The sequence below is a fragment of the Pelodiscus sinensis genome, chromosome 20 (genome assembly GCF_052426305.1).
Source record: "Pelodiscus sinensis isolate ZL-2025 chromosome 20, ASM5242630v1, whole genome shotgun sequence".
Lineage (NCBI taxonomy): Eukaryota > Metazoa > Chordata > Testudines > Trionychidae > Pelodiscus > Pelodiscus sinensis.
In genome coordinates this window covers 18,743,985-18,767,151 of record NC_143071.1, presented here as the reverse complement: position 1 = coordinate 18,767,151, position 23,167 = coordinate 18,743,985, and the positions used below count along the sequence as shown (strand labels likewise).

The 23,167-nt window shown below is 51.2% G+C and overlaps 2 protein-coding genes across 9 annotated transcripts in view; one reads left to right on the top strand and one right to left on the bottom strand.

The window, feature by feature from the left end:
- The window catches only part of CASKIN2 (CASK interacting protein 2), a 139,230-nt gene extending 136,637 nt beyond the window's left edge, over positions 1-2,593 (top strand). For all 7 annotated transcript variants that reach the window (XM_075903680.2, XM_089771930.1, XM_075903681.2 and 4 more), the window contains one exon: positions 117-2,593. In XM_075903680.2, coding sequence (XP_075759795.2) covers positions 117-198 — 82 coding nt within the window. In that variant the 3' untranslated portion in view covers positions 199-2,593. The remainder of the gene's footprint in view (positions 1-116) is intronic.
- Positions 2,594-5,884: 3,291 nt separating this feature from the next.
- Positions 5,885-23,167, bottom strand: part of TMEM94 (transmembrane protein 94) — a 115,372-nt gene continuing 98,089 nt past the window's right edge. For both annotated transcript variants that reach the window (XM_075903686.2, XM_075903685.2), the window contains 15 exons: positions 21,167-21,384; positions 19,203-19,384; positions 18,863-19,001; positions 18,034-18,149; positions 15,961-16,060; positions 14,597-14,705; positions 13,069-13,258; positions 12,231-12,308; positions 11,216-11,301; positions 10,000-10,081; positions 9,409-9,563; positions 8,542-8,636; positions 8,105-8,198; positions 7,599-7,769; positions 5,885-6,792 (listed from right to left, as the gene is read on the bottom strand). In XM_075903686.2, coding sequence (XP_075759801.1) covers positions 6,720-6,792; positions 7,599-7,769; positions 8,105-8,198; positions 8,542-8,636; positions 9,409-9,563; positions 10,000-10,081; positions 11,216-11,301; positions 12,231-12,308; positions 13,069-13,258; positions 14,597-14,705; positions 15,961-16,060; positions 18,034-18,149; positions 18,863-19,001; positions 19,203-19,384; positions 21,167-21,384 — 1,888 coding nt within the window. In that variant the 3' untranslated portion in view covers positions 5,885-6,719. The remainder of the gene's footprint in view (positions 6,793-7,598; positions 7,770-8,104; positions 8,199-8,541; positions 8,637-9,408; positions 9,564-9,999; positions 10,082-11,215; positions 11,302-12,230; positions 12,309-13,068; positions 13,259-14,596; positions 14,706-15,960; positions 16,061-18,033; positions 18,150-18,862; positions 19,002-19,202; positions 19,385-21,166; positions 21,385-23,167) is intronic.

Genomic DNA, 23,167 nt, shown 5'->3' with positions numbered 1-23,167 from the left:
CACCTTGGTTTGGGGGAGGCAGTGGAGTGCCCGACATTGTTGGCTTCACAGGGCGCCGAGGCCTTTGCTCATCACATGACCATACCCAACCTGCCTTTTCATTCTTTCCCCCTCAGTCACTTGGCTAAGAACATCCTGGAAGACATCAGCAACATGTTTGATGACCTGGCTGACCAGCTGGATGCCATGCTGGACTGAGACTTGAGCCCCAGTTGCTGTGCTAATGCGAGAAGGAGGATGGCCCCTTTACTCTGCCCAGGGGTCACTACAGCTACTCTCATCCTTCTCCCTCCTGCACTTTATGGCTTGGAGCATGCACCTCCCTCACCTCTCCTGGGCCATCCCAATGGACTGGAGCCCCAGCCGCCTGGTCTCAGCCCCAGTGGCATTTCCTATACGACTCTTTGGAGCTGCAAGAGATGAGCACAAGGAAGAGGCAGCTGCACCTTTCCACCCTAATGATTGGTCCTGATGCTGCTGGAGTTTGAGTGAGTGCAGTAGTTCACACGCCTGGGAGTCCAGCCACCCCCACGAATTGAGCTCAGCTGATAGCTGCCAAGAGCTCCTCTTCCTCCAACCCCCACACAAAGTTTCCTCAAGGGACTTTTGCTCACTAGCCCCAGGGCAAAGTCCTGCAGCTTATTATTTAAACCCTGCCAATAATGTGTTGGGGGAGAGGACCTCCTTGGGCAGGCACAGCAGAGCCAAGCACTTAGGCCCTGCCGGGACTGCACATTATCAAGCCACCAAAATAAGACGGGACTTGTTGCAGCTTGGCAGCTCTCAGGGTGAGAAGAAACCTTCCTGCTTTATTTGATGCTTCTTAAGCATGTCAGTGGAAGGCAGCGTGTAATCCAAGTGGATTTAAATCCCCACAGCCGGGCCCTCAGAGCTGGCACAGTCTCTACCCCATAAAGGAGCAAACAGGCTCAGTACTTCACGACAGTTGTGTCAGGAATTACAATCTCTCCAGACTTCCTGCCTGGATTCATTCTTAGGTGGCATGGCCAAGACTGGGAAGAGCATGTACTGGAATAGTCAAGGACAGTCTGGCTGGAGCATGTTGCGACTGCTGAGGGCGCCCTCTGCTGGCTCTGACTGTAGGCGATCCCTGTCAGCACCCTTTGCCTGCTTCGATACTGCAAAGCCAGCCATTTGGGCAGGAACAGGTTGTCATTTTGTGGCAAACACACACATTCTCTTCTTTCCACATGCCCACTCAAGCCCAACTCCAAGCAGGGAGATAGACCCGGAATAAGCCTCCGAGCTGAGTTGGAAGCAAAGCTAGCAGCACTGGGGGGACATGTTTCTTACCCCCACTAAACACTGAGCAGCTTCTAGAAGAATGGGGCTAGAAACGACTTCACTGCACTATGTTAGTTTTAGCACCCCAACAGCTACTGTCAATTGAAGAGCTGAAGCAAAGGAACAGGACCCTTGATTTTTTCATTCTTAGCCGCAGTTATATCTGGATTGCTTTAACAACTTTTTCTTGAAGGACCCGTATGGGGTTACCTGAAATGCCAAACGAGTGAATGCACCAGAGCAAGAAAAAGGGAAAATTACACATTTCACACTAAACTGCACATTTGTTGCAAAAACCACCAAGCAAATTTACCTTTATAAAATTAAAGCTAAATGATGAAGGTGACTGAAGAAGCAGCTGCCTTCCCCATCCACAGAGAAATTTGCACCTCACCTTACTTTGGTATTAGACAGTTTACAGCTTCAACTCTCCCTGCACTGGAAAGAGAGCAGCTCTGTGTAAAATCCACTCACCCCAGACCACTTATTTCTCAGTGACTTACTCATTTGTACCATGATCTCTACTGGCCAGAGATGGAACTCATGCTATCTTGACTTCTGTGTAAAAACAAAACTTGTCAGTCAGCAAGGTCTGGCAGTAGTTTTGATGCTAACCCACCTTGACCCCAGCTAGTCAAATCTCTTTGAATTTTATACATAGTGTTGCCTGAAAAATCTCCATGTGTGAAATGGCAAGTGCTACAAAATGAACTTTTTAAAATAGCTGCAGCCAGTGGCACTTTACAAAAAGGTTTAAAAAGAAACCTTTTTACCAAGGGGTTTTCATGTCCAATGAGTTGATATGGGACTAGTCCAACTTTTTCAATGTTGATAAACTGTAAATGTTTTTTTTAAAGACAAAATGTATATATTTTAAATGTGATTATATATTTACTAACCGGATTCCAAAGTGGTGGTATCTAGGGACAGGGATAAAAGACAGTGGGGTAGAGCTACATGACTGAGCCACCACATGGGGCAGCAGAGTGCTGTTCTTACTGTCAATAACAGAATTACATATTTGTTTTTCTCTCAGAGGAATGCTTATTTTTAAAATTCTAGATCTTTATTTTAAAGATATTGTATGCTGTGTAAATTATATGCGGGCATGACCGTGTCTAACCAACCCGTGTTCTTCATAGGCAGGGGAAAATAGTCCACGTAAGCACCAGACTGACAGATTTTAAACCATCTGGACCATTTGTGTTAATCATGCAGTTTGTTTTCCACTAACATCAATTAAGACTTAATTCTATTAAACAGTGGGGCTTTTTCCCCTTTGACAGTTCTGCCTTATTGACTCAGTTGTGTCGATACTGTCCCCTTGCGCGCTCTGCTCGTGTCTCCAGGGACAAAAACTTGGCCTTCCATGTTAGCAGTGTGGAGTGGTGAAAAGGAAAGGATTGATGGCTAGAACACTGGGCTGCAAGCCAGAACTCCGGGCTTCCGTTCCCCGATCTAATGCTGACTTATGCAACAGTAAAACAAGTCTCATCTTCTCTAGACCCTCTAGTCACATTTTCTCAAGAAAATGCTTCCTCCCTAACTAAGCCCAACCCTGCTTGGTCCTTCCTAATCTATTTTTCTCCACTCTCAGTGCCCACTTGACTCCGCTCCAGCTGGTTCGTCACCATCTGCTACTTGGCTCCAACACCACTGAAGCACCTCTCACCCAGGACCAACATATTTCAGGCATTACCAAAGTCTTGCAAGGGCTGATTGCCCATCTCTCCCACACATGGCTCTAGTTCCTTACTAGAGTAGCTGATTACTGCAGCTGTAGTTGGGACAGGGCCTAGCACTTCTCATGCCACTGGCTCACAGCGCAAAGAGAGGATTATTCTGCAGAACAGAGGCCCACTGCCTCCCTCAACAGATGAATCAGTTTCTCAGAGGGGACGGTGCCCAGCCCAGGCTCCCCCCCTTCCAGCATGAAAGTTCTCACTAGTGTCCCGAGCCAACTGAAAATAAGCTCCCTCCCCTTCATACACAGTATCAAAGACAATCATTTATTGCCATTCATACATTGGGGGCTTATGGTTTTTTTTTTTTACACAATTTACAAGTTTTAATACAAATCAAAAATTTTTTTACATACATCCAAAAAGTTTTAATTTTCAATATAAAATATACACCATTTAAAAACATTTCGGTGTAGGAAATTCATTTCCAAAGCCGTGCACTCATGCCTTTCTGAAACCCTGGCTTGCTAAGGGGGGAGAAGGTGTGAGGTGACCAGGCCTATGCAGAAAGATGACTACCAAGAAGGCTCAATTCTTCTAATATTCTGGCTCCTGGGGAAGGGGAGAGAGTGCCAAGAGAGCTATTTTCAAAGTGATTACCACAGAAAAGGAAATCTACAGGACACGCCCCCTTGAGGGTCTAGAAAACGGACAGGCCAGTTCTGAACTTTGGCAGCTGCTGCCTGTAAAATCATGCTATGAAACAAGCTAAGTGCTCAGATCCTTGAAAACAGACCTCTGCGGCTTTAAGGGGGGCTCTGGGAGAATAACATGTTTGCATCTGACTCTTGTTCAAATCAGCTCAGCTTGCAAGGAAAGGGAGATTTTTTTTCCTACTTGCCAACTCTGCAAATTCACATTGAGCTCTGAAAACCAAGCTGGGTTCTTGCTGTCTCAGGCATCACCAATTTTGCAACTGGAATTTAGTTAAACGTGTGCCCTGGGGCCAGCTCCAACTCACTCTCCTGGAGCTCTCTCAGCCCTGCAGGCCTAAAAGGAGTAAAAAACAGTAGAAGGCTTAGTCTGGTTTGGGAAGTGAGCACACGTGACTGGCTACATGCAGACAGACAGCTACAGAGAATGAAGGGGCTGGTTTTACCTGGTTACACTTCAGGCTGGAACCACAGAAAACTCTGCTTTACCTAATGGCCATGGATCAGAGTTCTCCGCTGCCTAGCGTGGTTATCCCATGCAAGCCTGACAGCGTTGCAGACGTGAGGGCTTTAATCGTGGCTGCACTCTGTGCTTGGGGATGCAGACTAATCTTTTCAAAGTCCTCGTTAGTTCCCTTCGGTTGCCCCCTTTGGGCCTTGACTACATTGGGAAACCAGAACAACTAGAAAGTTAACATGATACTAGGCATGATTTTGCCCTTAACCTGGACAAATACAGTTGTGTTCAAACATGGTGAACTCCAGGATTCTCCCAGAATCAGCCAACACATTTTAAAACATTCTTTGTTCCTGTCTGTACCAGATGCCAAGTCCTGTTTAGCATCATACTTACCAATGCATATGTCTAACATGGTGCAATTCCCCAGTGTAGTGAAGGCATGGGCTAGACTGCACTGGAAAGGCAGAGTCTCCTTCACTTACTATATTTGACCAAGTTCATGCTAGCAGTGACAGACTGCTAAGGACCAGAGCAGAACTGCCCACTAACCCCATCCCCTCATTCACAAAACCACACCCCAGCTATTCCAGTGTATTTATTCACACAGTGGTGCCTGCATGTGCAAACACCCCTTCTCTCACCTCCACCCCCTATTTGGGACAGTGGGGCTGTTTACTTCGCATTGGATATTGTGGATCATCCATGGTTTTATTATTGCTCTCATTGAAACACAAGGCTGACAAAGTGGAGCACCAGGGAACTGGCTTGGGATCCTCCACCCTTCCCCATCTGTCAGGAAATGATCAACAGCTACTCCTCTCTGCTCCAGGCCCAAGGTGACATCTGTGTTTTGTGACGTTACTATGGGAGCACAGATGGAGCCAGGATTTGCCTGACTTGGTCTGGCCTCCAAGTCTGGGAAGGAGTAAATTCCATCACTGGCTCAGTGTCAGCAGCGGGAGTGGTCTGTTAAACAGACTCACACATTCCAGTCTGCAGCCAGAGCTGGCACCAGCTCTGTGCAAAGGTGCAAAGGGGCTTCTGCCACCCCAGGCTTCTCTACTCTGGGGCTTTTTTACCCCCGCTGTAGCCTGCATCCATGCTAACATGCTGTGGCAGGGGATAGATAAGCCCCCTCATGAAACTGTTTCCTAGTTCAGGGGGCTTCCCTGGCAGTAGGTGAGGGGTTGGGGACGCAGCATGGCAGAGCTACTCACTAACGAACCAACTTTCCTATAATCAGAAGCCATGAGGACCTGGTGCTCGGAAGAGGATATTCTGAAACACACACAAAAGGACATGATCCCACAGCACCGCATCAGGAAGGCAGCCGTTTCCCAACCTGCTTGTCAGTCACAATCGCAAGCAGCAGGGAAATCCTGTTGCTGGACCTGCCTGTCAACATCACACCTGCTTCCAGGAAAGGCTGGGGCCCCTGAAATCGAAGGCAACTGCAGACACCTTTCCTGGGGCAGACAGCTTCGCTTAGCCAGATGCAAACACCCCCATCCTCTCCCAGCCCTTGGTCTCAGACAGGGTAATCTGCAAGTCTCAGTGAAAGAGACCAGAAATCCACCAACACGAGGGAGACAACTGTAAAGCAGCCTTGTCTGGGGCTAGTGTTAAGGGAGTCTCCCCGCAACATGCGGAAGCTGGCCAGGCTGAGAAAATTAAGCTGGCGCGCTTTGGCTGTATCCCCAAAGGGCACTCCCTCTCCACCTGAAACAAGCAGGGCCAGGACCCTATTGCGGGATTCAAACAAACTCTGCTTAAAGACCTGCCTCCATCCCCACTTCCACATGTTTGGGACCCCAGGAGCCCGCAACTGGACCATGCCTCTCTCCAGGTGCCATCCACTAGAGGGCAGGCCTGACACTGCAGACAGAGAAGAGGAGGCTTCTATGTGCACCCAGTGTGGGGCTGAGGAGCTTGAGCAGAACCCGCATTGGAGAAAGGCTGCTTCTGATCAGCAGCGCTCACAGAGCTGCAGGAGACAAGAGGCTCTGCCCCAGGGGAGCGCAGAGAAGGGCGGCCAAGATGGGAGCTGGGGAGTCCCACGAAATCAAATCCTTTAAGAAAAAGGGCAAACTAGCAGGAGGGTTGTGGCTGGGGATCTCCTACGCCAGCAGCCCTGGATTCCCCCCCATCATCCTCTCGCCTCTCCCCACAGGCCTGGCAGCCCCGCCGGGGGCCCTGATCTGCACGGTCCCAGCTCATCCTGGAGAAGAATCTGCAAGGGGAAATTGCTTCATTTCAAGGTCGTCATGGTACTAAAAATAAATAACTAAAAAGGAACAGCAGCCTGCAGGGCAGCCAGAGCGCCCGCTCCCCTGGAGCACAGCAAGGGGCCTCAGACCTGCTCCCGGGCACAGCTCCGGCAGTGGCTTCTCTTGGTTCCGTTGCTGCTTGGCTAGGAGCCCTGCTGGGTCCAGGTGCGGAAGGGAAGCCTTCCAAAGCCTCCAGCGCCATCACTCCCGCCGCACGGGTCAAGACTGCAGGGGTGGGAGCGTACGCCCCTCGCCCCACGCGGCATCTCCACAGGACTGCTGCTGGCGGGGCTCAGAACGGAGAATTCATCCCCAGTTTGGTTTCGAACTGCAGCTTCTGCCTCTTTTGGTAACGGACCCGCACTCTGGAGAGGGCAGAAAGGAGAGCAGCACATTAGGGCAGAGGGGCAGCTCACTGAGCAACTCTCCCCAGAGAACAGGGGCACCTGACTGTCCAGAGCCCAGGCAGCGAGCACTCCGCAGCCAGCCGGCCACACGCACTGAGGGGGAGCAGGCACGCCGCTTACAAACGGACATTACAACACAGTCCACGTTATTCTCCCTGCTGTCTCTTACGCATCAGCTCAGCCCAAGAACCAGCCAGGAGCTGGGCCCAGAGCTATCCTGTCCATAGGACCATACAGGGTGGCTGCCCCAGGCTCTGCACTTTGGGGGGCCCTGGGGCAGCTGCTCCAACCATTCTATGGACAGGCGGACCCAGGGGATTACAGGGCTCTGGCTTGGGGTGACAGCAGGGGACACCTCCCCTCCCCCACTCGAGCCCAAGTGATCCAGCAGCCTACTTCACCGTGCTGCACTATCCCGGCCCACTGCACCCCACTTCCCCACGGCAGCGGGAAGCAGAGTGCCCTGACCCCAGAGCACTGTGCTTCCCACCACTGCGGGGAACCAGAGGGTGGCGAGGCAGAGCAGGCTGTCGGGTTGCTCCAGCCCCCGTGGTGAGTGAGCAACCCATGCTGCTGTCCCACGCCAGGCCCCTGGTAATCCCCCCGCTTCCATTGCTCAGAGGAGAGGCAAGGGGACGGAGTGGGGGCGGGTCCTGGGCAGTGTGGGGCGGGTCCTGGGCAGTGTGGGGCGGGTCCTGGGCCCCTGTAGGGACAGCCCTGGCTGGGCCAGGTTGCCAGGCTCCCCTCTCACCACCATCCCTTACCGGATCTCGTGGAGTTTGACGATCTCGTTGACAATCACCACAAGGATGAGGGAGTGGAAACCCAAGAGCCACGAGACCAGGGAGATGTGAACATCGTGAAAGGTTAACGGAGAGGCGACGTTTGTCCACAGCTTCAGATCCAGAGCCGTCTGCATCACCTGTCCCAGCAACCTAATTCAATGAATGGAGACAGCAAGGCTCAGACATGCTCACACACCTCCTGGGACCAGCGATGCAGGGCTCAGGCCCAACTATGCCTGCTCCTGCCACAAGGCACATATCTTCCTACTGACAGGCTCAAAGTAGCCCCAGTGTCCTGCATCCCCCACTGCAGAACATGTTTCCCAAAGTGCTCACTGATCTCATAGGAATCTTTGTGCAGAGTTGGGATAAGTGTCTGGAGCTGGCAGGAGCCTGCTGAGCCAAAGACAGGCCCTGCCCCCCCTGCCGTCTGTAATGGCAGCCTCTGCCCCTCCCTGTGCTAGTCAGCACTGGATGATACTCACACGACACCCACAGTCAGCGTCCACCATCTGTTAGTGAAGGGGCTTTTTTTCCACAGCGGTTTGGTGCGATGGACGTGGGTGATGGATATAAAGACTGAGGAGAGAGACGGACGTGATTTTAGTTATTTCCGCAGAGGGACGAGAGTCTCTAGCCTGAACGGATGCCACTGTACCCTGCCTTCCATGCAAGGATCAGGAGGCGCTTCCCAAACAGCCTCACCTCAGTGAGAAGTAGGCAAGAGTTACCCACGTTTTGCTGGTGGAGAAACTGAGGCACAGACCTGCCCAAGGTCCCTCAGTGCAAAGCCAGACTTAGTGGCAAGTTCTTCCAACTATCTGGGCTCTAACCACAGGACGACACTGCCCTGCTACGGTGCAGGAACCAGAGTGGGCCCTGAAAGCTCATGGATCAGCACTGAAAAGCAACAGGGACTTACCAGTGTGCAAAACAATCAGACCAGCTGTGAGCTTCTGTGCTAAGAGGAGAGCATTGGAAAACTTTCCAAACCAGTCAGGGGCACCGTCAGCGTCACTGGGAAATTAAATGGGTCACTGAGTCATTGCTTCAGACACAACTCGAAGATATGGGTGTGCTTAACGATTCAGGCTGGCTCAAGTACAGTTACAGGGACAGGCGCCTCCTCCTGGACTAAGGATGTAAAATCCTGTTGAACTGTTTAATTAAAGGGAGGCTGGTGGGGGAGGGGGCAGCCAGGGGCTGCTCTGCCTGGGCAGGGAGCTGCGCCAGCTGCCACCGGTTAACCAGAACCGTGAGCCTCACCCATTAAGAGCGAGGCTTTCTAGTTAACTAGTTAATCATTCACATCCCTGTCCTGGACAGAGGGAAGGGACAGCCTCTTCCTGATGGAGGACATAGGGAGCACTGGGGGCAGGAGATCAAGCCTCCATCCCATGCAGGGAGTGGGAGGCCTAGGTATCAGAAGGAGGAAGCCCAGGACCACCCTGCACCAGTAGGAATGTCGATAGCCTCAGTGTACATCAGGCCACACAGCGGGCAGGGCTTGTCCCAGAAAGTATCACAGTCCAGGCTCCAGTGAGAAGGGCACAGAACAGTGTCTGACCATTACAGCCAGAACCTGGTGGGGCGTGGGGGTTATTTGGGGGAAGGAAGCTTGACATACACTACCTGAGAGGCTGCTCCAGCAAAGTGAGCCCTTGAGAAAAAGAAGAGAAGGGAAGCAGGCCAAAGAAAACTGGTGCTGGGGCACAGGGAGCACAAGGAGCTGGAGGAGGGCAGGGGACAGCAGGGCGAGGTGCGTGTTGTGGCAGGATCTGTTCCTCACCTGTGCACCATGATGGAGGAGCAAGAGGTGAGGTTGAGGCTGGTGGCGTTCATCCCTTTGCAAGACTCGTGCAGTGTGAACCCAAAGCAGACGAGGCAGGAGCAGATGGTCAGGCTGAATTTCAGCAGGAAGCAGAGCAGGAAGTAATGCTGAGTCTGCAAACGGGGCAGCACAAGGCAGTCACTCAGGAGACTAGCCCAGAATCAGAGGCATTTACTCCATTTCAGCCTCTCCTCTTGGCTTTTGTCCATCTCCTCTGCTCCTGGGACACTACAATAGATTCATCAGCTTGAGCAGCAGCAAGGGCCTCCTTGCCCCCGCCTCAACGATAGCCCAAAGTGGCTGCATTGCCAGGACCTGGCCAAGCCACTGGCAGCCCCAAAAAGGACACAGACTGCTAGGGCTTCCCTTCCTCCTGTCACCCTCACAGGATGGCGAGGCCGTGAGCCAAGTCAGCAGGATGGAACTTGCAAGGGGGCAGCAGGAAAGCACGTCCTCAGCACAGAGCCTCAGCACAGACTGCTCCCCAACCCTGGATAACCTGAGCTCGGGTGGGACGTGAAGGCTGTTCCCACCCAGCACGCTTCCTACCTTTTTAGGAATGGAGGTTAAATTTTTCCCGGTTGCCATGGACATGATGGAGCTGTGGGGGGGCTTCCCCAGGAGAGAGACACTGGGGAAAGAGAGAGAGGTTAGTCCCAATGGGGTCCCCAGCCCTTGCACTTGAAGTAGAGGAGGAGCAAATCTCACCACCTCTAGCATTAGCATGGAAAGCCTTGGCCAGGCTGCTAAACTAAGTGCTCTGACAAGATATGTCTATTTTCTTAACTCTACGCCTGAAGACATTCAGGAAGTGGAAGATTCAAAGGGCCAGGGGTCAGCTAACCTCCAGGTGAGCAAATGGGACACAGGGTCAGATCGGGATCTCAACCTGCAGCCCCTCTGGCTCTGCCTGATGAGGAGTGCTCTCCACACACAGTGCCAGCTCCAACCTTCCCAGCCACCAGGGAAGCTGGAAGGAGGTAGAAAGAGACAAAATCTCCTTGCCCTCTACCAGCAAGGAGGGGAACTTGGAGGAATACAGAACACGCCTCCTAGCTCACAGGAGCAAGAGAAGAAAGGAGAATCACCCCCCACCCCTCTGCAGTAACAAGGAGTGAGGAGCAGAGAGAGGACCTATGTAAAGGGTGGAAGTTGGAAATGAAACAGGCTCCCCTTAGGTTATCCAGTCCCCTCCCTTGCCAGAGCAGCATCGTCCCTGCAGAGGTGCTGTGCGCCAGACACACCAGGATTTCCTGACCTCACACTATCATAGCCATAGTGTGACTTCATGTCCTGATGACACTGACGCTAAACCTCCCAGCATAGCACCAGGACAGCTCTCCAGAACCTTACAGCTCCTTCAGCTCCAGGAGATGCACACCACTGCTCCCTGCATGTAGCCACACTCCAAAGAAAGGCATGTCCTTACATTAGCCACCATGTCATCATACGGACAGGGGAAATCCTGAGACAGACAAGGCCATTGGCAATTTTCACATATTATAGTAGGTGGAGGTGAGCATCCTGGGAAACGTCTTACAAGGGCTCCCTAACAAAGGGCAGGGCTCATGAAGCCAAGCCACACACAAGCATTAACAACCCCACAACATTTCCAAAGACCCTTTCAGCCGAGGAGCTCACAGGCCTTCAGGGACATTAGCTAATTCTCACAATACCCCCGAGAGGCACTGGCAGATATTAGCTCCAAATGGCAAAGCCACAGCAAAGGGAAACACACCCAGGGAGATGCCCTCAACTCACTCACCTTAGCAGCGGGTAACAGAAACAGGAGAGCCATAAGATGTCTGTGGTGCTCAGAATGGGTGGCAGCTGCACCAGGCAGGAGAGGAACTGAACAAAGAAAACCCCAAAGGGAAAGGCAAGATCAGCAACAGGACTGGGAGAGCAAACGCACCCGCACCTGCTTCTTCCCATGCCCCACCCTGGACACTAGCGAACCTGGGGATTGCCTTGGGAAGTGTTGCAAAGCCCTGCCTGCTGCTCTGGACTGTGCGGAGGCAGAGGCTGGAGACAGACTTCTAGGGCTGGCCTTACCATGTGGCGAATTGAGGCGGCTGCCTCAGGTGCCAGACTGTGCGGGGGGCGCCGTCAGACCCAGAGTGTAGAAAATTGTGTCTGCTGCTGGTGCACCCAAACACTCTCCCAGACCCTGCACCCCATTTCCCTTCCCTGGGTTACCACCCAAACCCCCCCTCTCCCTTTCTCCCAGGTCACAATTCCCTCCCAGACTTTGCACCCCCTGCTAGAGTCCCTCCCCCAGATCAGAAACCTCTCCTGCACCCATACTCCCTCCCTGGCTCTATAGCCCAATCCCCTGACCCAGGTCACAACCCCCTCCTCCACCCAAATTCCCCCTCAGACCTCACACCGTCTCCTGGCAGTCCCTTACCCTGTGCACCCTTCTGCACCCAATCTCCATCCCAGACCCCACGTCTCCTCCACAGAAAAGTGCAGCCCCTGACCACTTTCTTGGAGTAGCCCCCCACAAAAATTACTGCCCACCCCTGGACTAGACCATGAGGCAACCAGAGTCCTATTGTAGCTAGCACAGTAACTGCTCTCACCAAAGTGTATTCATTTATAGGATTATGTTCAACCAGCAACGTGTGTAACTGAAACAAGCATACTGGATACACAAGAGCAGTATAAACCCTGGTGAATGCCAGACCCCATCTTTCCAGAGCTGACCCACCCGCTGGATTTCACCCTCGCATCCCCCAGCTTTCCTCCCCTAAGCAACACAAGGGCAGGGGGCTCACCTGAATGACCACCAGCATGAGCTGGCACTGCAACAGGAAGAGGAAACACTTGCGGATCCCGTATGTCGCATGCCTGGCCTGCAAGAAAGCACAAGCCCCTGCGTGGCAATCACTGGGAGGGTACTGCTGCAAGGAGCCCACGGGGGGCTTACGCTCACCTGGCATGAAGCAGCCATTCAGTGACAACCTCCCAGGAAATATTCTGGGTGGCTGAGGCAGAGTCTCTGGGTCATATGGAGAGGGTGGGAAGGGAGAGGAGTTAAACATGGTGTGGGACAAGCCAGGGGGTCTCCAGCCCAGGGGTGGGGAATGGTGGGGTTGGAGATGCAAAATTAAGCCTGAAACTGAACCTCTGCAAACATCCTGGCCTTTCCCAATTTAATGCCAAGCTTGCAATAAAGGCTCTTCCAGACAAAGAGCTGTGCAGGCACACTCCTTACCCATGGATACTGGTACTGCAAGGCATTCCCTCCTCCCACAGGCCTGTGCATCTCTGAGTAGCAAAGCTTTTACACTCACTTTGCCTATGTGCAGTGAGTCTCAGACTGACTGCCTGGCTCTCCCGTGTCTGACATGCTTCACGGGAAAGGGAGAAGCCAGGAAGTACAGTATCTCCCCAACACTGGCCAAGCAAAGGTCAACTGGTACCAGCAGAGTGTGCTGTGGACAAGGGCTAAAAAAGCTGAATGGGAGGCCTAATCACTGGCCAAATGAGACTCCTGCAGCACTCTTCATGACAGACAGGTAGGATTATTACGACTGGAGACCTTCATAGTGTGGCTGTCACTCTGGATACATGGACCTTCCGAGAGCCAAAGGGCGAACACAGCCGACTCACCTGTTCTATAAGTCGGATGATGCTGATGCTCTCTTCCTGGTGGAAGGACAAGGAGCAGGGCAAGCTATTGAGATGGCCTGAGAGCTGCAGGGGTGTAAGGTCATCGGAGACTTGTGTCATGTTAGTGCTTGTGGTGTAGCCGAAAGTCTCCCAGGAGCAGCGGGATGGATAGAGAGGATTCAACGCGATGCTGCACAGACAACAGTGCAATGGTAAGGAAGGCATCACCACATGGGAAGAAAATCATGTATGTACTAAAGGTCAAGTACACAGCATGTATATTCACACACTACATGTTGTAGATACATCACCCATGGCTCACTGTGGGAGTTTCAAAAGTGCCTAATGGATTTAGGAACACAAGTAGCACTGGTTTTCAATTAACACCAAGAATTTCAGAAGTGACTAATGATTTTGGATGCCCCTGTTCGGGGGGCCTCCAATCTGGTTTATAGGAGTTAGGAGCCCAGCACTTTCTGAAAATCAGGCTCCTTGACGGTATGGGGTGTGATGATCCAAGATCACGCCTCACCTCTGCACCATTTTGAGGTCAGTTTATAACTGATCTGACTCATTATGGTGAGAGGCAGATCAGCCAATGACAAATACAGTCCAGCACACACAGTGTGACAGCCTGGTTCTCTTGGAATCATTGGTCAATCTTTCATTCCATAGAAGCAATGCAAATTTACTGACTGCCAAATGAGAAAGTGATGCACTATGCGCCCCTGGAAATGATCCTTGATACTATCAATGTCTAACATGACTCGGGCAAAGTACACAAGTAATAATGCGGATAGATTATGCCCAAAATGTCTCTCATGGGTTTAATAAGTTTACCTAAACAAAGGAGTAGATAAAATATTGTAATTTTACCTTGGAGACATCATGGCATGTGCACAAAAGGAACAAGTGGGGCAAGAACATTGATATAAAAACAAAGCATATTACTAATTTTCAAAAACGATTGTAGTCAATTTTACCCTTTATGTGTAGTGTTTAAAACCAGAATGCTCTTATATCCTTTAGGCCCCTTTTAAAAAGTGTCCATAACAAACACTTAACAAGTGCATTTCTTGTGGAACACACCGATATCTGGCCTCTATTCAGATAGAACATTTATATGCAGACACCCAGCTAACCACATGCATCTATGTTTGCAACATTTATACAAAGAAGTCCTCCAATTCTTTGTAAAACACATGTGCAAAAGTAAGCGTACCTTTCCCAAGTGTGGAAATTTGCACACGAGCCTGACCTGTATAGTGCAGATCAGGTGCTTTCCGCACACACCTCTAAAATGTGGGTCTAACTCCCTTTCCAAATAATTTATTCCCACAAACTAAGCTACATTATTAAATTCATTGGTATCATTAGAAGACGACATGAGCAATCACCCCACCCTAAAACAGGTGGCTTCAAAAACCTCTCAGAAGAAAAAACAGGCTGGTGTGATTTCCTCGCACACATCCAGTGCTGCACTGCCCACCACCAGGCAGCCTGAGGAGTCCAGACCTGGCTTTCCCACCTGATGTCACTCTGCAAGAAGAGGCAGCTGTTCCGCAGGTTGGCAGAGCTCCCCAGACAGCAGGTCACCTCTCCGTACTCCTGCATGATCTTGATCATCTCGCACATGGCTGCAAGAGAATGACAAAGGAAGACTTAATGCCTTATCACAGCATGTACTGACACCAGCACGCTTTAAATCGCCTCTGCCCCGGATTTTCATTTCTGAAGGCAGACAGTTAAACCCGTGAAAGGTTATTCAATCAACAGCCTCAAGACTGCTCTTTGAAACTGAGGTCCCTCAGGCAAGAAAGGCTAAGCCCTTCAGCTTTCTGACCTTTAAAATATACAATCCGAGGTTAAAAGATATTGCTCTTCACATTTACTAGGAATTCCCCAATGAATTATAAGCCAACATCAAAAACAGACCCTCCAGAATAGACCTATTTGAATTGTTCATACAAACCCTCTTCTTCCCACACTGCATTCACCCACCAGGAAGTTCTATGAGCCAGCCTCCAATAAAGGGAAGGCAAAAGTCCTACTCTCACTTCACTAAGCTTTCAGGACAGGAGCTTGTGATCTAATCCCAGCTCAGCCTATATCCCTTGGAAAGAAATAACTGCTCTCATGGTACCCTGTGCACCTGCCTGAAGATGAAAGGAAGGGAGGAGGATGGATGGGTGACGGGGATGGAAGAGCCAGAGGAACCATTCCTTGGGCTTGCAATTATAGCACGGACTTGGCTGCAGAGCAAAAAGTCCTCGTTAAAAAATATCTGGGAGATCATTTAAAATAAGGAGTTTCCACTTAAATAGTGACTTTCATGCAAAACTTAGTTCCTTTACTCACAATCACAAGCAGCACTATCCCCTTTTTATAGCTGAAGGAACTAAGGCACTGAGAAGGGAAGGGATATAAACGGAGTCGTACAGAAAGCTAGTGGCACTCAGATATCACTAATAGCACCTGCCACCATAGGAATTTACTTCAGGAAAGTGGTTTCTGAGCCATGTCAGCAAACGATCACTGCAAGGAGAGAGACCAAAGCTTCCAAGTTGCTAACACTTATTATTAAGTAATGGACAGCAATATTGTAGACACTCACTTCTATAACTGCTATTGAAGCTAATAGCAGGGAGAGTTTCTCAGAGGTTGTGCTCACCACAGCAAGTCAATGGTGAAATTTCCATGGACTACAAAATGGAACAGGATCTGACCATCACCACACAAGACTGCTATGGAGGCTCATCCACCCAGAATTCCCTTCCCAGTTTTCTGCAGGGTCTCCCCACCCCTTCTATGCTCTCATGAATCTCAGCAACTGGCTGGAGAAGGTGTTTGACAGCTGATGTGCAGGACAAACTCAGCCTAGTGGTCACTTACTCTCTGAGGTGCAATCCGTAAAGAGAGGCACCAGCAAAGGCACATTGTCAATGTTCTGCAGGTGAGGTCTCACCTGGTGGATCCCTCGTGGAAGTTTGGCCTGTAGGGAAAGAAGAACAAGATTAAGGAAGCAGAAGAAAAATCGTAAATTAATATCCTGTGATTGCAGGGTCAGGCTTAAACTGTTGTCCACAGGAAGAGAGCTTGGCTTTAAGAGAAAGTAAAACAAAGCTCCTGATGAAGCATGACCTTGCAATTCACATGCCAAGTGGCACATGCTCTCCCCCATGATTCACTATTTGCCCCTTGGAGCATTTGACAATCCAGCCAGAACGCTGATTCAGACATTGCATTAGAAAGAGATCGAATCACTCCGCTCAACTCAGATCATCAGTCCAGGACAACCAACAGAGTCCAGAGCAGGAGTGGCCCAAGGCCGGCTGCGGCAGCTGGCACCCTAGGCAGAAGACGTGATCGGCGCCCCTGCCTGTTTGGCCGTCAATGGCCGTGATGTAATCACGGGGCATCCCGGCTCCCTGTGATGTCATCATCGGGCGCCCAGGCCGGTGGCACCCTAGGCAACTGCCTAGTCTGCCTAGGTTCATGGGCAGCCCCTGGTCCAGAGTGGATGTCAGGCTAACCCTGCTGCTGGAGCTCGCCTTCCTGGGCCAAAGGAACCACTTTGCATAAGGGCTGCCCCCACAGGGAAGGGAACGGCTGTTTGATGGAGCGGAAGCGAGATATGAACGTGAAAAAAGGAATGGGGAGGATTGGCTCCAGAGAGAAGGTGGCAATAGAGACTGAGCCAGTGAGAGAAGGGTACCTCCTCCTGTGCAAGGATTTGCCAGGGTCTTAGGGACTCTGTTGTCTCCTAGTGCATGGATAGGAGGGGGTATTTCAGTGCAACCCCCCTGAAATTTAAAAAGGGTAAGTGTTCATTTTCTAAAATACTGGAGTGGTTTTACGTGTACGTCTCTAAGAGGCCAGTAAAGCTACGTGCCATCTCCCAAACTTGAGAGAGCCATAAGGCCTTCTGCTGTAGAAAAGCAGCAATTCCCAGTCATTGATCTGCTCCAACAGGACCTGCTACAGCCCAAGATGGGGGAGGGAGAAGTTGTTTCCTGACAGCACAGACTGCCAAGCACTTCCCTCAACACACACTTGGAGGAGGAAGGGTAGGGACTCCAGAAGGAAAGAGATAAGCCTAGTTTCTCCTTCCATCCTCCTGGGCAGTTCTATAAACACAGTTCATCTCAACTCCTTAATCTCCTGGCACTCTTAGGGTACGTCTACACTTGCTCCCTATCTTGAGATAGGGATGCAAATGTAGTGTACTGAAATTGCTACTGAAGCGCGGGATTTAAATATTCCATGCTTAATGAGCATAATCGCATCCGGCCGCCATTTTGAGATCGCATTATTGCGAAATAAAACGCCCCGTGTAGCAGTGTTATTTCGAAAGAAAACCCTTCTCTCGAAATAACTGTTAAACCGTAATGCTGAATGCTTGACTATTGGTGTCATGAGTGGGATTGGGACCATGTGTGTTGCTGGGACAAAATGTGCTGGGTGAAGTCATGGATCCATACACAGGAGATCAGCACCCATCCTCGCAATGACAGATCTCACAAGTGTAAGTCTGCACAGAGGATATACTGCTACGATGCACCCGATACTGAGGTTTCCGGGCCAAATGCTCCTCCAGTTTGCACCCTCTTGTGGGTGATGCACACTTCATGGGGACTTACTAACTTCACCTACACACTAAGGGAAGGAAAACGACTAAAACTAAGCTATACACAGTAAAGCTCAAATGAACAGCGCAAGGCAAAACTTTCCTAGAGTAAAGATGTGTTCCATGCACAGTCACTGGTGGTAAGAAGGAACTGAAGTATGGGCGAGTTGTAGCTCTCCTAATATCACGCCACACAGGTGCCACCCCAGGGAACTCCAGAACAGGTCTCCTATAGATACCATTGAGGGAAAAACTTCTGGCACCTGTGTGGATGATGAGCACACAGCTAACATGGAAGGAATATGAGCAAGCACTCAAAGGAGAAAATACACATTCACCCTGTTGCAGTCCTCCAGGAAGCTGGGGATATCACTGTCTGTTGGCTGAAAGCTGATGAGATCCAAGGGCCCTTCCTCTTCCATCAGCAGAAGACCCTCCACATCATCTCGAGAGACTGGAGTGGTGAGAAAGAGTGGTAAATAAATACAACCCTGTCTATATGGCACCATTCCCAGCCACGTGACCTTGCAAAGCACACAGCACCTTCACGTGGAACTGTGGAAGCCTGGAAACACAAGCCCAGATTTTCTAGGATAGCTGCAGTCAGATCTCCTCCCAATAGTCTCTTAAAATAAAATATTTTTAGATGACTAATCTGTTTGGAGGCAGATGCATGAGGTAGGGATGTTAAAGACTAGTCGATTCCCCCCCCCCCAACACACCCCCCACCCACACACACAGCCTCCACTAGATAGAAGCAGCAAAGAGGGGAAAAAGGGGGTACTTCAAAGAGGTAGCACTGCACAGCTGAGCCCGGGATCAGCTGTGCGGCACTGCCACGTGGGGACTCCCCAGCTAATCCCAGGCTCCAGCGCGACATTTCCGTGGAACCCAAGATCAGATGGGGAGTTCCCAGCTGACCTTGGGTTCTGGGGAAATGCCCCATGGAACCTGTGGTCAGTAGCGGAGTCCCCGGCTGATCCCAGGTTCTGCTGAAATGCCACATGGAGCCCAAGATCCTGGCTCCACGTGGCATTTCAAAGCAGCAGCGCAGCATGGAGCCCAACCAAAGCATCCCATCTTGCTCACCATACATCACTGCCCCTACAGGTAGACATTCTCCACCTGAGTCTTACAACCACCTTTCCCAGAGGGCAGTTCGCTCACCCTGATTCAGGTCATCATGCAAAGATCCTGCATGGCTGGGGCTAGAGGGAGGAATCTCAGACCCAGGCACATCTCCATTGGGCGTTAAGGATATATGGCAGTTCCAGCCAGTCTCCAGCCCCATCTTCTCAGCAAACACCTAGGAGACAGCACACAAGATTTTACAGAGCTGATGCAGGGACCAACAGATACAGAAGCCTTGTGACCTTCATGTGCCACTGAGACCGCCAATTAGGCAGCTGGATAGGGTTACTCTCGGATTGTATTTGGGATGAACTCTTAAGCCAGTCAAGGCAGGGACCATGCAAGTTTAGAAAGGGACAGAGCAGACGTAGCCTACCTTACTCTTCAGTTCATCTTCCAGGGAAAAGTAGACAAAACGAATACAGGCATTGACCAGCCCATCAATGAGGCGGACGATGTCAAGTCGGGCCTGGTACTGAGACGAGACCATTCCCATGAAGATCTGGCCACTCAGAGCCTGGATACAATCCTCCTTCTCTATCACTTCCCCGATCCCTTCTTCAGGCATGCAAACAATACACAATCACATTGAGACGCAAACCCCCACACGTGCATGCACACAGAGACACGCATGGACACAGATAATGAGACATGACCATGTGGAGACAAGTACCAATATGTGCAGAAATATGCAAGCACACGTGTACAGATGGACGGGTGACAAGACACTCATGTGCCCAAACATACATGGTCACAAAAGGAGTTTTAAAGACCCAAACATGCAGCCAAGAACACAGTGCAAACACATACACAGCATAGGAAGGAAAAAAACAAAACAAAGGTTGCTAGTTAGTTTCAAGAAAGGGTAGGGAGGGCACAGTACATGTGCTGCCTAATGTATACATATGCATTTTAAGGACATCATACTGTGCTTAAACAACACAGCAAGACTGGTGGAAGCTGACAGCCATGAAACTGAAGGGGAGCTGATCTAGGGATGTTAAATTTAGCTTAATCTGCTAATTGGGTAGTCAATGGAATCGAGTAGTTGAGCGGCTCTTGTACATTACAAAGGAAGAAGCGCAGGGGGAACTCACGCGAGTGGAGACCAAAGCAGTCCCTGCTTGCGTGGGTCCCAACTGCTGCGCCTCTCCACCCACAGCTCTTGTACATTTCAAAGGGAGAGGCACAGCAGTCAGGATCCCGCATGAGTGGTTTCTTCAATGCCTCCCTGTGACGTAGTGGGGGTACTTGCTGGGCTGTGGTGACCCCTGCTGTCTGGAGCAAGACCCAGCAGGGAAAACCTCACTATGCAAAGGTAATGCCAAACTTGTTGAACCAGACACCCCCCATGGAGAGGAACAAAGGAAGGTGGAATGCTGCCCTCGCTGGGGGGCAGGGCTGGAAGAGAGTTGGTTGGTTCCTATCTGGAAAGCAGGGGAGAAGGAGCTGGGGAGGGGGGCTGGGACTCCCATATCTCAAGGGGAGCACTGAGGCCTCTTAGCCCCAGTTCCTGTAACCAGATTACATCTGTGCTATGCTGTATCCTGGAGGAGCAATAAACCACCCTCAATTCCACTGGCTGGTGGAGTCTGTTTGTGCCATTTCGGGGTGCAGGAGACGGGGGACACCCAACGCGCCGTCACACTCCCCACGGAGATAGTGCTATGGGGAACGGCTTTTTAGCCAGCTCCCCCCAGCACTGGCTCCTTCCCCCCGCAGTTGGTGCCTCTGATACAGAGGCAGTGGGAAGTGGGGGGAAGCGACTAGCTGAGTAGTGATTCGACTAGTCACTTTCATCACTAAGCTGATCTCAAGTCATTAGATTAAACATGTTCTCTCTGGGGATGCTGCAATGGCTCCAAAATGATCTGTTATAGATTTAGACTGACAGGCTTCCTTTACCAGATCTGGCTGTTATTAACATGATTTCACTGCAGAATACAGTAAGGGATCTTGGTGTTGCAAGAGAAATTGTACAACAAAACACTTGCTAATCTTGCATCCCAACTCCCACATGAGACCATATTACTGTATTTTACAGAATGGGGAACCGAGGCACAGAGGGATTAATGGCACAGGTCTTTTGAGGAAACCAAAAGGAATTCCTGACCCCACGGAAAAACCCAGCATAAGTAACTTGCATAAGATTGCACAGATGCAAAGCCAGGAACAGAACTCAGTCCCCTTTGCTCTAATAATTAGACTACTCTGAAGTCTAACTATTGTCTTGCAAATGTAGGTATATTTACATAAGAAATGCTTTGAAGACAGCTGCTACAGCTTTAGACTGACCAGAAACTAGAGACCTACATCCCCAAGAGAAGGGGAGAGACATACCATCAGAGCTCCAGCTGTTTCTCCTGCTGCTCTGTTTGATGGGCACAGTCCCAGGAAGGTCACAGGATGTGAAGATGGCATTCTGTCCAGGGACCTGCACCAGTTCTATGCACTTGCCATTGAGCTGGGAGGACAAGGCACAGTGCATTGGCTTGTAGGAAAAGGCAGAACAATAGCCTGAGAGACATGCTCGCTGGTAGAAATCCAATACTTTCTTCCTGCATCGAAGAGACAAGAGCTATGAGAGGCATGCTGCCATTCTGCCATCAGTATAACCAGGGCTCAACAAATTATGGAAAACCCTACGCGCCAGACAAAAAAGGGACTTGCCACCCTCCCCCTCAAAAAGTGTTTTTTTAATAGCATGAATTCCTAATAAGAATAAAAACAGTAATTACTAATAAGTTATTAATAAGTATCACCCAAGTTATTAATAAATATCTTATAAACCTCTACCTTTTCCCTCTGCTGCCATATCTCCTCCCCTTGCTCCATCAGCTCCCCTGGTGCCTGCTGCCCCCCAACCCCTCACCCTCCTCTGCTGTCCTGACTCCTGCCCTTCTCACTGCCCTCAGCCCTCCTGAGACTTGCCCCCCTCCACCAGCCTGTCTCTCCCTCCTGTGCCCACTCCTCCAGTAGCCCCACTCTGCTCATGTGAGCTACTCCTTCTCATCCCCGCTCCTAACACCTCCTCTACACACCTGCCCTGCCTCTCTCCTCTGGTGCTGGTCCCTCCCCTGCAGGTGTCTGCACATTTGCATTTTGCAATGGGGGGGGGGGGTTGTTTGTTTGTTTTCGTTTTTGTCCCGGCTTTTTAGTCCTATAAATAGCAAATAGCATATTCATTCTTTTTTTCCATAAAGGCAAAGGCGCTTCAAGTGAACTTCTCCTTTCACTGCTGCTGGATCACAGCAGCCTTTTCCCTGCCCTGTCCAGCCCCTCCCTATGGACAAGCACCCCTCACTCCCAACCCACAGGGGGAGCAGGGTGCAGGGACAGCACAGAGCCAGAGGGGTGCAGGGAACAGTGGGGGGTGTACGGGGTGGGGCGGGAAACAGGAGGCACAGAGGGACACAGGGTTCGGGGGAGCAGGATGTGGTGGAGGCACAGGGAATGGGAGGGGCAGAGGGATCGGGGTCTAGAGGCAGTGCAAGGAATGGGCAACACAGAGCTGGGGGGCAGGGATCAGGGGGAGCAGGATATGGGGTGCAAGGGTGGCGCAGAGTCAGAGAGTCACAGGGAAGAGGGAGAGCAGGGGGTCCGGGGTGCAGGGGAGCAGGGGCAGCATGGGGAATGGGCGATGTGGGGAACGGGCGGCGCGGAGACAAAGGGGCGCGGGGTGGGTACAGCAGCGGTCAACAGGGAACGGTCTCTTGGCGGCAAGGGAGCTGGGGTTGTGGCAGGACTGGAGCCGGCGGGGCGGGGCCTGGCTGCGCTGCAGCCAGCTCCCAGGGACACGCGGCCAGAGCCAAGCTGCCGCAGCCCTTTAAAATCGGTGGGGCCACGTCCTGCAGGCATCCCGCCCTCTGGCTCGCGCCCCGCCTCCTCGCACTGGAGCTAATGCAAGCACCCTGGTGGCAAGAATCGCTGCACTTCCTCCTCCCCGGCAGCGCTCTGCTCCTCCGCCGGCCAGCGGATCGGATGGGGCCGTGCCACCCGTAGTACGGGCTTCGGCCAGCCCGTCACAACGGCCCACCCAGCCAGTCTGCCTCTGCACTCGCCAGCTGGTAAAATCTCCTCGCCACGGGCGAGCGGGCGAGTGTATTTGTCGAGCCCTGAGTATAACTCCTCAGAGCTCGGAGTTGGAGGAAACCAACAATGTAAGTTTCATGGATCAGTCCTGCAAGTTTGTTTCTAACATTGATCAGAGATTGGTCTAAGAGATATTTTCTTGTAGCTTGTATAACTCAACTGACCAAGGAGGAGAAAGACACTCCCCACATTCTCCTCACACACCAGAGCCTAGGGAGGCCCAGCCTAGGGAGGCTTCAGCCTCACAGG